Source organism: Plasmodium chabaudi (genome assembly GCF_900002335.3).
Source record: "Plasmodium chabaudi chabaudi strain AS genome assembly, chromosome: 14".
Taxonomy (NCBI): domain Eukaryota; phylum Apicomplexa; class Aconoidasida; order Haemosporida; family Plasmodiidae; genus Plasmodium; species Plasmodium chabaudi.
In genome coordinates, this window is record NC_030114.2 from 77,473 (window position 1) to 91,726 (window position 14,254).

Sequence of the window (14,254 nt, forward strand, 5' to 3'; positions counted from 1 at the left end):
GCTTAAACAACTCGATATCGAGAAAATTATAATTAAAAAAAAAAAAAATTTTGAATAGAAATTTCATGATTTGTTTTACAAACTTTATGCTTCATTATTTTTGTGCATATATTTTTTTTATTTTATGTTATATATATTATTTATTTTTCTGCATACAAACGAAATTTTATAATTTTCATCAATTTGCAAAAAATATGTATCAATACTACTAACAATACAGAATTTTTATCGCCTTAGGAATTTATTAAAAAATATAATATAGTAAAATTTCGTTTAATAGCGATAAAAAAATAATATAAAACAGGAGTTACCATAATGTAAATTTTATTAAACTATTTTATCATGAATTAGCAAATATTATTATTGTTGCAACGCGTTGTAAATACCACGGATGCATAATATGCTGTAATTTGGGGATTAAGTCAAATTTTTTTGCTATTTAAAAATATAAATACCGTATATTAAATTCAAAATAAATAACATACTTATTTTTTAATATAATTTATTAATATAGTATCCTTCCTACCATACGCGTTTCATTCATGAATGTATGCATCAATAATTATATTCAAATAATATTTATCAAGTGTTGCATTCAAATTTATATTTTAAATTCTTAATCTGTTATTAGGTAAAAACGATATAGGGCGACTAATATAGGATTTTCGGCGTATGTGCAAATAAATACCCCCATATGTCACCATATTATATTTTAGTTTTAATTCAATGAACTATAAAATAATAAAAAAAAGTATATTAATAATGCAACATTAAATATATTATGTAATTAAATTTATTTATTTTTATCATTATAACATTTGATAAACAAAAACCCGTAACATTGTGCATATTCGTTATTTATGAAGGCTTTGGTTATCCACTGCTTGCAACTAAACTAATTAAATATAAAGTATGTTGAATTTATAAATATAATAAAATTATACAATTTGTCGTTTATATATACATCTTTTATTTTTTAAATAAATTTAATTTTTATTGTTTTTTTCGAAAATTTGTTGCTTCAATTTTAATTTTATTTATACAACTTTTCGAGGTGTTGATTTATAGTTTTTAATTTAAAAAATATATAAATAAATTTATTAATATTTTATTTATTAAAATCGAAAATGAGTAAAGGATATTTTAAAATAATTTTTTCTCTTTTAATCTCATCCCTATATATGAGCAATAAAGCCCTTGCAGGGGAGCCTGATTCAGGTATTGGGAATTTACGAAAATTTGCTCGCTCATCTACCACGTAAGAAAATATGGCAATGCATATATTCACATCGAATATAATTGTGCAGTTACATCTTCCATATATGAGAATATAATGCGCATTTATGGAAATGCATACCTACATAGATTGGATAGTAAAGATACAATTTATAAATATATTTATCTTTTTTCTTTACCAAATAAAAGACCCAATTCCGCCAATAATGATTCAGAAGAAACAAATGAAAAACGCCCCTTCAACTTAATTATGGGCATTGAGGAAACCAAAATTGCAGAACAAGTTATGGATGAAGCTGAAATGTTATTACAATACCATGCTGTAAATATGGATGGTTACAAAGTATATCATAGACACAGTGATGATACAATTCAATATTATAAGAAACATGGAAATACTACAATTCATAAATATAATCATCAAATTAGGGATTCCAATAGGGTATGAATTAACGAGAAACAATTTTAAGTCATAAAATTAAGTTGAAATTAAAATATAATTATTACATATATATATATATATACATACATACATACATACATACATACTTTTTTCTCGTTCATTAGTATAATGCTGTAATAAACATGATATGGGACCCAAATAATGTTCAAACTTTTGATGATAAAGTTATTAAAGGTATTAAGCAAATAATCGATCGATTTAATATACGATTGCCAATATGAAACATTTCATGCTTTATTATTTCCATATTCTATTACTATTTTTATCTGCTAGTCGTTAATTTTCGTAATATCCGAATTTACATATATGCAAAAATATTATTTTTTTTAGAAAAAGATGTATGTGAATACTCTCCGAATTTAAAAATGATCCAAGCACGTTACAAAAATGAGTCTTTATCGTTCCATGGATATTACTATGCTTTATCCAAAAAAATTCAAGTAAGGAAACATTTTTTTCGTTCATCCCTCTAAAAATAAAAATTTCCATATTATATATCGTAATTTATGCAAAACATATATATTTTTAATTCACTTTTAGGTATCAGACGACACAACTATAATTGTTTATACATCATCTGATGCAGATGACTATAACGATTTCGATAGAAAAAAATATACAAACCCTATTGTAGAAAGTGCAAACTTATTTAAACCACGAATTTATTCAGAAAATGATATTATAAATGGAGAATTGACAAAAATTTTTGTTAACTTATCGGGATATGTAATTAAAAAAATCGATGATTATGTTGATATTACCTATGTCAACTCTGTAAGCAATCTAAAAATTTTAATAACATAATAATTTTATTCCACAATTTATTTTTTATTTCATTATCCTATTTTAACATTTATATAAATGTACATATTTATATCATATGACATTCATCCACACAAAAACTATCATATTTTATTTTATATATTTACCCATTTTTATTTTATGTTCACAGATTAGCGTTAATGCTGATTTTTTTGAAGATTCAATAGCTAGAATAATTAACTCAGCACATATACTAAATTTTATGAAATTATCTACCACATTTTACAAAGAATAAATACCCATTCCTCATAATACTTTTTATATTTTAATGGCGTAGTGCATTATTAATGAAATAAATATGATTTCGTATATGATGTCTATTCGAAATTATCGCCATAACCACATTTTTTAATATAGTTTAATTTTTGCATAATTTCTTTACATATTTTTAATATAAGGATCTATATATTTGTTTTGGTGAATACCATAAATATATAACTATATTTTATGATAAATATTTCTTTATTCTTCCTTTTCATATTAATATTGATAATCCTTTTATATGTAAAAATACATAAATTAATATATTCCCGTTACTGTGCTTTTTATTACATTATTCTTATACAACTCCCTATCGATGTTAAATTAGCTATTATCAAACATATAAATCATTAACTATATCAATCCCCACCCCTTAAATCATCTATTAATGATTTATTTTATTGTTTTTTCTCCTTAAATTTTGTCTTTGGAAGTGTTTTTGAATTTCAAATAATCAATCTAATATAAATGTCAAGAAGCGTATGATTTTTCATTAATAAAAAATTTTATAAACTAATATATTTTTAGAATTATAGAAAAGGAGATTATAATTCAAAATCGAATGGATCAGGTATATAACATTGCTTTATATATATTATTAAAATATATTTTTTAATAATATAATTTTATTTATTTCTATAATAAAGTAGTTGTGCTCTTAGGGGAAATTATAGAATTATTAATAAAATTCATGGTATCTTACTTGGCAATGTTGATTCTATTATTGCCACATTAGACCTTAAATAAGTGTTACAATATTCATGTGATCTTTTATACGTACAATTATAATCTCATCACATGCTTAGGAATATGCATAATGCATTTATGCCCATATAAACATATAAAATAAACATAATATATTATTCGTACTTAATCATGTATTAATCAATATTATGATTGTTGCCACTAATGGCGCATCAATGTATACTACTGAGATAAGTAATGCACTCAAGAGGAATGCTTTAAATCAATTAGTAATTTTCCTTGTTTCATTGTTTTAAAGTATAATATTTTAGAACATATATATTATTTTGTAACAATAATGTATTTAAATTATTTTAAAGTTTGTGCATATATAATAGCCTAATAAAAATGTTATTAGTTCAAAGAAAATTAATGTTAATTTAATTATATGATGTTTTCACAATAAAGCAATTTTTTAATATTAAATATTAGTAATGTATTTTATTAGACTATATGTATGGGCATATAATAATAACGCTATTATATTATCATATTATATATAATTATTATAACAAAATATGATATAAAATTATATTAGTATACTTATATTTTATTTTTAACTATTTTAAATATAATTTATTTATGCCCCAAAACTATAATGTTTAAAAATTAATGATGATTAACATAGCATTATACCTTTATAGTAAATAAAAGTATGTATTTAGAACTATTTCTATATTTGAATTTAAAACATTAGCATAAAGTGATACTATATATAATCGAAAATTAAAAGGATAGTATACATGCATCTATAATGTAATTTTTTATTGTGTTATTAAAAATACTAGATGCATAAAGCATATTTTATAAATAACGCTATATTGTCGATTTTCAATCGATATTCCATACATCTATATTTTATTATTATTATTATATATTAGTAGTTTGTTTAATTAATGTTAAAGCACATATACTTATCTGAATATATATTGTAATGTAGGGGAATATTCAAAATGAATTTTATTATAGTATATAGCTAGATATTTAGTTTTATTATTACAGCTTGGTTGAAGAATGTTATAATTTAAATCAAAATAATAGTGACACAAATAAAGAAACAGATTGTGTTATTCATGATTCGATATAACTCCAGATTAACAAGTCTTATATAATAAATAATATGGGTTCTTATATATAGTTAACCAAAAATTGCCAATAAAATATAGAGATATAACATTGCCGCATTTAATATATATGAACGAATTCGACGAAAGTATTATACTTTATGGAAATATATGCTATGTGCCCTCTTTCATATTAATGGCTATATTCCTTTTTTGTTGCATATATCGACTTTTGAACTTCATCGAATGATTAAACATGTGGTTGTACATATATTTAATCAAAATGTACAGACAAGCATATTATCAAATTACAAACAAATTAATAAAAGTATAGCCTTAATCCAAAGCAATAACCCATAATGCATAACCTTGGCCCTTAAAGCATGAACACCTCGGTATCAAGAATATTAACATAAAAAAATTAATTAAATTTATGTATGCATATTATATACTCCTTGATTTTACAACATTATGCTTCATTATTTTTATATTTTATTTATTTGTTTATTTGTATTTTAAAAATTTTATGTATACTTTGTTTTATTATTAAAAGAGAATTTATAATTTGTATTAATTTATAAAAAAGGATTGGAATCAAGAATACTACCAATAAATAATTTTTTTAAAATTAACAATTTTGCTACAAAAAATGTTATTTAGTAAAATTTATATTAAAAGTTATAAAAAAAATCACAGAATCTTTAATTCTCATAATATATATTTTATCATACTATTATTATGATGAGATAAAAAATATGGTTATTATAGTATTATTAATAATAATAAAATTAACTGCATTTCTCATATTAAATGAATTATTTTAATATTTAAAATATAATAGACATGTTTTATATTAAAAATTATGCATTATTAAAGAAATTTTGCAAATCACATGGAAAAAAATAAAAATATTTATTTTAATATAATTATTAATGTAAGTATATATGTAATTTCATACGTAATGGGATTTTCTATAAATTTTAAATTGATCTTAATTATAAAAATATAAAACCTGCATGTTCATAATGCTGTATATTAAAAATATTATTTATATAATATAATTAAATTTATTTATTTTTAAATATTATAATATTAACGAAATTATTTATATTCATTATTTATGAAAGGTTCTGTTATTGACGTCGTTTTATGATTGAATTGTTTTAATAAAAAATATATTAAACTTATAAATCTGATAAAAGCATACATTATATCGTTTAAATAATAATTTGTATTCTTTTTAAATAAATATTTGTTTTTTATACTTTATTGGCAAAAATTATTTGCTTCAATTTTAATTATACTTGTCCAGATTTTCAAGTTGTTAATTTTTAATTAAAGAAATATTAATGTATATTTTAATATTTTGCTTCGAAAGTTCAAAATGAATAAATTTTATATTCAAATTGTTTTTTTTCTTTTAAGTGTCTCAGTATATTTGAATAATAGAACCCTTGCAACTGAGTCTGCTCCAGAAAATGCTACAAAAACCAAATCAAAAAAAAATAGCTATGCTACGTAAGAAAATGCATCAATATATATTACATATTTCATTATGAAAATATTAAATATGTTCCTATGCAACAATGTTATAATATAAATGCAAAACCTTTATTTTTGTACGCATAAAAAATATGTTCATTTTTATCAATGATAGTCCAGAAGAAATATATGAAAACAACAAGCACCTATTATGTACCGATTCTTTAGAAATTAGACATGCAAGAAATCTTATTCGTGACGCTGTAAAGCATTTAAAATATTATGCTAAAAGTAAAAATTATGATTATGTAATAGAGGGTAAACCTTATGATCATATGCTTTATTGTGAACAGAATTTTCAAAATAATATAAATGTTAAAAAAATAAAACATACAGTTGATAATCCGAATAAGGTACCAATTAACGAACACCATAAAAAATTATAAACCCAATTAAAATTAAAAAATTATTATAATTTATATACATACGTTTTTCTTTGTTTCCATTAGTATAATGACGTAATAAATGAGGCATGGGATCCCGATCATCCCAAATTTTTCGACACTGGCGATGTTGAAAGTATACAAAACACAATTAATTAGCCAAATTAGCATATTATTGCTACTATTTATTGTTTCCAATATATTCAAATTCATGATATTTTAATTTGATCAATGCAATTTTATAATATTGTTTTTTAGGAAAAATTGTCCGTGTGTACAATCCAAATTTAGTATTGATACAACAACGTTACAAAAATTGGCGTTTTGAGCATCAGAAATATTTTTATGCTTTAGCTGCAAAGGCTCAAGTAATGAAACCTATTCTCTTCTGTTTCGATATAAATAATATTTCTCATATTATTCACAATAATTCATGCAATATATTTTTATTAATTTTATAGTTATCAGAAGATGTAGCTGTAATTATTATGGCTTCACCAATTATAAATGATCACAACCCTTCCAAAAGAAAATATAAAAACAAAGTCATAAAAAGCGCAAATTTATTCGAAATTGAAATCGATTCTGAAGATGACATTAGAGAAGGAAAATTACAAAAAACATCTGTTAATGTAGCTGGATATTACATTGAAAAAACATACTACGGTTATTTTGATGTCACCTATATCGAATCTGTAAGCGATATACAAATTTTATAACTTATTTCAACAATTAAAAAAATATTGTTATAAATAAATGTACATATTTATAATATATATACATGTAATTTGTAAAAAACTAAAACATTTTATATATTCATCCATTTATGTTTTTTTTCTTAGATTGATAAACATGGTTCCATTTAACAAAAATACATTATTGGGAAAGCTTTAAGTTGTTATTACCTTCATATATAAACGTATATTTCATATATATTTTCATCATCATAATATTAGAAGATTCATGCTAATAATACGATTTATTTCCATGCATAATGGTTGCTTTAAATTGCCATCATAGAGTGTTTTTTTGTTTTAAGAATGTTTTCTTCGTGTATAATTTGTTTATGTCTTTTAATATTAGAATGGGTCTATATACATTAACTTTGTGAACACTACAAAATATAGCTGTTATTATTTATGAATATTTTTCATTTATGATATTCCTTTCATATTAATGATTGCATTACTTTTTTAGCTGAATATTTGAACTTTTGAATTTAATCTCGTGATTAAACATATGTGATGATAGATATATTTAATCAACATTTATAGACAAATAAATATCATCAAATTATAAGCAAATAAATAAAAATATAACCCTAATCCAAAACATAGATTCCATAGAACAAAACTATAGCCCATAGTACAGAGCCATGATCCAGAATATGGGTTCCCCAAAACAAAACCCAAAATGTAAAGAATAGAGAAAAAACATTTATTAAGCATTGTATTTATTAGTTTGTGTCTAATTATCTTCGTTCTTAATTAACAACATTCCTCAAACCTATTTAATGCATTTCATATAACAGGCATTTTTATGAACAAATATAACATAATATTTTTTAGGGTTTATAATATATCGGGAAATATTAAATAATAAAATGCATTAAACACATTTGTTTTTTCACGTCTTGATAATTTAAATATTACGAAAGGAAACCCTTAAAAATACTATCTCATATACATATTGAGAATATTTAAAAATATAAATCATGTTTTTTTTCTTTGTTATTTGGATTGTTTTCATTTTGTTAATATGTGCTAAGTATAATAGCATATATATTCACTCAATTGTGATAATAGTATAAATTATAAACACATAAAATGAAAAAATTAAATTTTGAAATATGTTTGTAAAGTGTACCGTTAAAATTATATAATTTTTAGCAATATATTATTAATTGTAGACAATAATTTTCAGGTAAATAAAATGTATATTACTTTAAATAAAAAAAAATGTAAATATTTTTATATATTTTCTTATAACGCGCAATTAATGCCATAAATAATTAACAGTTATAAAGTATTATATTTATTAGTAACATTTTTCTAGGAAATTATTATATTATTTAATTAAAAAATTATATTAATAATTATATATTTTTTTTACGCCAACTTAAATATACTTGTATTATATCGAAGTAAAAATATAAAAAAATTTTTTGGTTGTTTTTTCTCGTTGCTTTTATAATAAATTGCTATACATATTGCATTTGATTATTAATATTTTTTCAGTAAAATCATTATATAAATCATTATTTATTAATAAAAAATAATATATAATATATATTTTAAATATATATTTTAAATATATATTTTTTATAAGACCAAATTTGAACTATCGAAATTAAAAAATTAAATAAAACCAAAAATGTATTATTACCGGAAAGCAAACAGTATATAACAATTTGTATTAATTTTATTTATCAACTGCAATTTCATCTGATTGCATGAAATACTCAAAAAAACTTCAAAAGTAATATAAAGAAGTATAATTATACATTTTTTCCGTTTCATATAATTTGTTTACGATTTTTTATATTATTATAATACACACGCAATTCTATTAATATTATTTGATACTAATGTGATAAGTATGTAGAGTTTGCATATGTAAATTTGTATACATCCATAATGCGATTAATGTGATATATTTCTTTGTGTTAATAATCTTTATACATATATTTGAAAAGTAAAATTTTAATTATATATATATGGATATATTTGGGCTATAAAAAGTATATATTTTTTTAATTGTATCATGGATTATTATATTCCGTAATAATGGTAAGGACAAAATGAAATTTAATGATGATGAATTAAGAAATACAAAATCCAATTTAGATGGCAATCCTAAGATAGGTTGGTTATGTAATAAAAAGGGTTTACTTTTAAAAACATATAGATGGCTAGCTAAAAATGCTACAGGAGTTATATTGTTAATACATGGATTAAAAGCTCACATTCGATTAACTTTTATGAGAATAAATTTAAAAATGCCAAATGGTAATGAAGGCTTAATAGTAGATACTAATAATTACTATATTTATAAAGATAGTTGGATTGAAAAATTTAATCAAAGTGGTTATTCAGTATATGCACTAGATTTACAAGGACATGGTGAATCACAAGGATGGAAAAATGTAAGAGGCGATTTTAGTTCTTTTTATGATCTAATTGATGATGTACTACAATATATGAATCAAATTCAAGATGAAATATCAAATGATAATCAAACGGATGGTGAATCTTATGATATTGTATCAACTAAAAAAAAAAAACTTCCTATGTATGTTATTGGATATTCGACAGGAGGAAATATTGCTTTAAGAATATTACAATTATTAAATAAAGAAAAAGAAGACAGAATTAAGGCGTGGAATTCAAATAACTATAAAAATAGTAACATCATTTTAGACAACTCTACTGATGTTAATGATATTGACAATGGTATGAGTAATTACAAAAATGGTGATCCAGGTACTTCTAGTGCTAGTACCTCTGCTACGACAAATGCCATTATTAGCGCCAACGATAAACATAAAGGATGCTATAATTCTTTAGATAAATTCAATATTAAAGGATGCATAACTATATCTGGTATGATAAGAATAAAATCAAAACGGGATCCTGGAAACAAATCACTTAAGTATTTTTATTTACCTATAATAAAATTACTGTCTCTCATCTTACCTTATAAGCGATTTTTGCCATTATCAAGTTATAAAGGATCCGCATACATTGCTAATGTAAGTAAACATGATAAATTTAGAAATAATAATGGAATAACATTTAAATCCATGTATGAGCTTATAAAAGCAACAATCACATTGGATTATAATATTAATTATATGCCAAAAGATGTTCCTTTATTATTTGTGCATTCAAAAGATGATAGAGTTTGTTCTTATGAATGGACAGCTTTGTTTCATAATAAAGTGAAAGTTGATAAAAAAGATTTATATACTCTTGATGATATGGGCCATGCTATAACGATGAAGCCCGGAAATGAAGAAGTTTTAAAAAAAATTATTGATTGGATTTATGATTTAAGGAATGGTGAAGATGAAATAGAAGATGAAATATAAAATATGCGTTGATAATGCTTATATTAATTGTTGCTTTGTATTTTTATAAACATTAATGTAACTTTTTCAATTATTTTTTTAAGTCAAAACAAGAAAAGATAATAATAAATATATTATATCTTTTTACATTATATATATGCTCTTTGCTATTTCAAATTTTTTTTTAATTAATTTTAATATAATGATTTTAGTTGCAATTTGAAGATATATATAATGCTAATTTGTGAATTCATACGAATTAAAATTAATTATGTAATAACTTTACTTTTAATTAGCTTTTATGTTCTTATAATTAATAAATCTTAATTAAAATAATAACCATTTACTATTTACTTGTTTCTTTATATGTAAGACAATTTTAAGGACGAAAAAACGAAGAATCAAATTTAGTATTATAATACCATTTTTAAAATAAAATGTTGTTGAAACAATTTAAATTGGATAAGTTTACTATGTAAATTTGTGTAAAAACATTATTTAGATGTGTATATATGTTTTTTTGTATAATAGAATCACTTAGTGAATATATTTATCCCACAAGGAAAATAGACAACCGATTTCTTAAATTAATAAGATTACTGCTTTGTATATGTAATATAGGTTCATTTATAATGTATTTATATTAATTTTTCATGTAGAAGTTGTTCTATTTACTGTGTTTGATACAAATATATTTTGTAAAGTTATCAATAAGCAAACATGAAAATAGGTTATAAGACAAAATTTACATTATAATGCACAACTATATATTTTATAAATATGCATATAAAATATAACCAACCAGTACTATTTATAATAAATAAATTCCTGGAAATATATATTAATGCTCTCAGGGTTCGGGGCTAAGGATTATATTAAATTATATATATCATAATATCCCATTTTGTGAATATTTTTATTTAGCAAGACCTCTTATTTGTACGCCACATTTTTTAACTTAAATTATAGTTTCCCCGATAAAACTATAATAAACATTTTATATACGATGTTATAATCGGGTTCATTTTGAATAATTTGCATACTCTATAATATGGACGAGTTAATACCCATTTTTTGTAATATTAATGAAAAAAATTTTTATATATTTTAATATACAATTATAAATTGCAAACACCCCAATATAAATCATGGGCCGATAAATTGACTTTATTTATAACACAATAAAGATATATGAAAGTATTTTTTATGTCTAAAAAACATATATTAATAAAAAAGTATACTATAAGGAATTATTTCATTCCCATAAATATTTCACCATTTTTTATTTCATTATCCTATATTGTTGTTAAAATTTTAATTTATATTAATAGAAATAGTTTCGAAAACTTGTATTTATTTGCCATAAAAATATAATATTAAATCATCGTCCATCAATTTTTAATATTTATGGTTGATATATGTTATATTTAAAACAGTTAAAATGAGCATATTATGATAATGTAATTCAACATAACCATAAACCCTCCTTGAAAAAAAAAAACGTTAAAATTTTATATAGTTGTATGTTTTTCTTAAAATATAATAAAAATGTTTTTTATAATTTCATTTAATTTTTAAGTAATTAAATTAATTTATATAAATAATAAAAACATAACATTTTTTTAATTATAAAAAACAGTTTACAAAATTGTATAAGACTTAATAGAATTAATCTTCAAATATTAAAATATAATAATTAAATATTATTTTTATGTAATAATTATATTTGTTTTTTTACTTTTTTTAGTGTTTTATTTATGTAATATTTATATTTATTTTTTACTTTTTTTAGTATTTTACAATATGAATTTTTAAACTTTCGCCATTTTTTAATTCCCTCAAAATGGTTGTTTAAATATATGTATATATATCCTATGTTGTAATATTAACTTAAATTACTAAATCTATATGTTGTTTTTTATTTTATTACTAATATATATATGTCATTGTGTTTGAATTAAATGCATATATAATATAATATTGTAATTTTATATTTAAGTTGGCAATACTGCCAAATAAGCTTTACCTATATATAATTGCAAATAAGCACTGCTGAAGATGAATGTAATATCATTAAGCATAATTCCCCCAATAATATTTAGTATAGTTTTAGCAAGAAACCGTTTGGGTTCAGAGCTCATCATAGACTGCGTAATATAAGAAAAAACGACAAAAATATATCATATTATATATGTCTATATTAATTGTTTTAATATATTTTGTACATAAATATAATAATAAATTAGCATAACACTATCTGATATATTTATAATTTTGTTATTTTTTTAGTTTTCATTCTTAAATACAATAGCAAAGGAAATATGTAGTGTAAGTGAACCACTTAATATGGATTATGACCCTGATCTTCCAAATATCAAATTTATAGATGAATTCGATCCAATAATGTTAGAAAATCACGAAGGATATCAAGCTGGATCAGATGAGCCTTTTACCTCAGAAACCGATGATACTATCGTTGATAAAGTGGTCGGATCTTCAAGAAGAAAAAATAATCCCAGGGGGAAAGGATGGTATATTAGACCATATGAAGAAGAGTATGAAGATATAATAAAATCTAAGTTTGCACCTCCTAAGAAAAATTCTCAACCTTTTAAATCCGAGAAAAAAAAAAAAAATAAACAACGCCGTGTCACTTTTGCAGTACCTAATGAACCTGAAAAAAAAAAATTAAGTATACCCCATGAAGATGAAAAATTAGATGAAGGAATTCCATTCTTTAAGTTTCTCTTTCCGAGTTTAGGGTTCATGGTTCGGGGGTTATCTCTTTAGGGCTCAGGGTTTACGGGATGAGGATTATATTGAACTATTTATATCATAATATGTTCATTATATGAATATTCCTATTTAACAAAGCCTCTTTCTTGTACGCCACATTTGTTTAATTTAAATTGTAGTTCCTGAGCCCCCCCATGGGTTGCGTGATATAAGAAAAAACGACAAAAATATATCATATTGTATACATATAAAGAATTAAAAAATAATATATATTATATTTAAATTGTTCAAATAATATTTATGTCTCATTAATAGTGTATCATTAATATATTTATATATTCTATTATATTGTATAATATATTGAATCTTTGAATCTCATTTATGAACAATATAAAATAATTTTTGTTTTTAATATAATATTAAAAACAAATTGAGTTTATTTTTTTTTTGTAAATAATTGAAATATAATGTGTAGACGCTTTAACTTGCTTATATTGATTAAAAAGCATTTTAAAGTGTGCAACAACATTTTTTTTGTCTTAATATTATTCTCTATATAAATGCATTATAATGAATAATTGAGTGCATATTTATTTATCTTTTATAATTAAAAAAACATATAATATACAATTAAATTATTCTAACTAATTATAAACTTAAATAAGTCACTGTATATATTAACATTTTATAATCATAATTAGCATATATTATATATTGCAAACTTTATAATATAAAATTATGTTTTAAGGAACCTATCCAATTGTTAATATTATTTTGATTAGTAGGGGTTAATTCTAATATTAGCACATTAAAAAAATACTAAGACAAAATTACAATATTTCATTGGATGTTTTATGCATGGAATTTTAATCTTGTCATACCTTTAAGAGCATACACAATGAATTTATACCCATATAATGTATCAAATAAACAT

The 14,254-nt window shown here is 21.8% G+C and overlaps 4 protein-coding genes across 4 annotated transcripts; all 4 read left to right on the plus strand.

The window, feature by feature from the left end:
- Positions 1-1,127: 1,127 nt before the first annotated feature.
- PCHAS_1401900 (fam-a protein) lies at positions 1,128-2,756 on the plus strand (the record flags this gene model as incomplete). The annotated part of the gene is made up of 6 exons (XM_016799516.1): positions 1,128-1,258; positions 1,426-1,678; positions 1,804-1,873; positions 2,030-2,139; positions 2,240-2,473; positions 2,652-2,756. The coding sequence occupies 6 exons, from the start codon at positions 1,128-1,130 to the stop codon at positions 2,754-2,756; spliced, it is 903 nt and encodes a 300-aa protein (XP_016654797.1).
- A 3,218-nt stretch (positions 2,757-5,974) lies between these two features.
- Positions 5,975-7,381, plus strand: PCHAS_1402000 (fam-a protein; the record flags this gene model as incomplete). Its single annotated transcript, XM_016799517.1, has 6 exons — positions 5,975-6,108; positions 6,248-6,485; positions 6,582-6,651; positions 6,774-6,883; positions 6,977-7,210; positions 7,358-7,381. The coding sequence occupies 6 exons, from the start codon at positions 5,975-5,977 to the stop codon at positions 7,379-7,381; spliced, it is 810 nt and encodes a 269-aa protein (XP_016654798.1).
- Positions 7,382-9,315: 1,934 nt separating this feature from the next.
- PCHAS_1402100 (lysophospholipase, putative) lies at positions 9,316-10,605 on the plus strand (the record flags this gene model as incomplete). The annotated part of the gene is made up of 1 exon (XM_016799519.1): positions 9,316-10,605. One exon carries the CDS (start codon positions 9,316-9,318, stop codon positions 10,603-10,605), a length of 1,290 nt encoding a protein of 429 aa, XP_016654799.1.
- A 2,037-nt stretch (positions 10,606-12,642) lies between these two features.
- Positions 12,643-13,374, plus strand: PCHAS_1402200 (erythrocyte membrane antigen 1; the record flags this gene model as incomplete). Its single annotated transcript, XM_734032.2, has 2 exons — positions 12,643-12,735; positions 12,874-13,374. The coding sequence occupies 2 exons, from the start codon at positions 12,643-12,645 to the stop codon at positions 13,372-13,374; spliced, it is 594 nt and encodes a 197-aa protein (XP_739125.2).
- Positions 13,375-14,254: the final 880 nt, after the last annotated feature.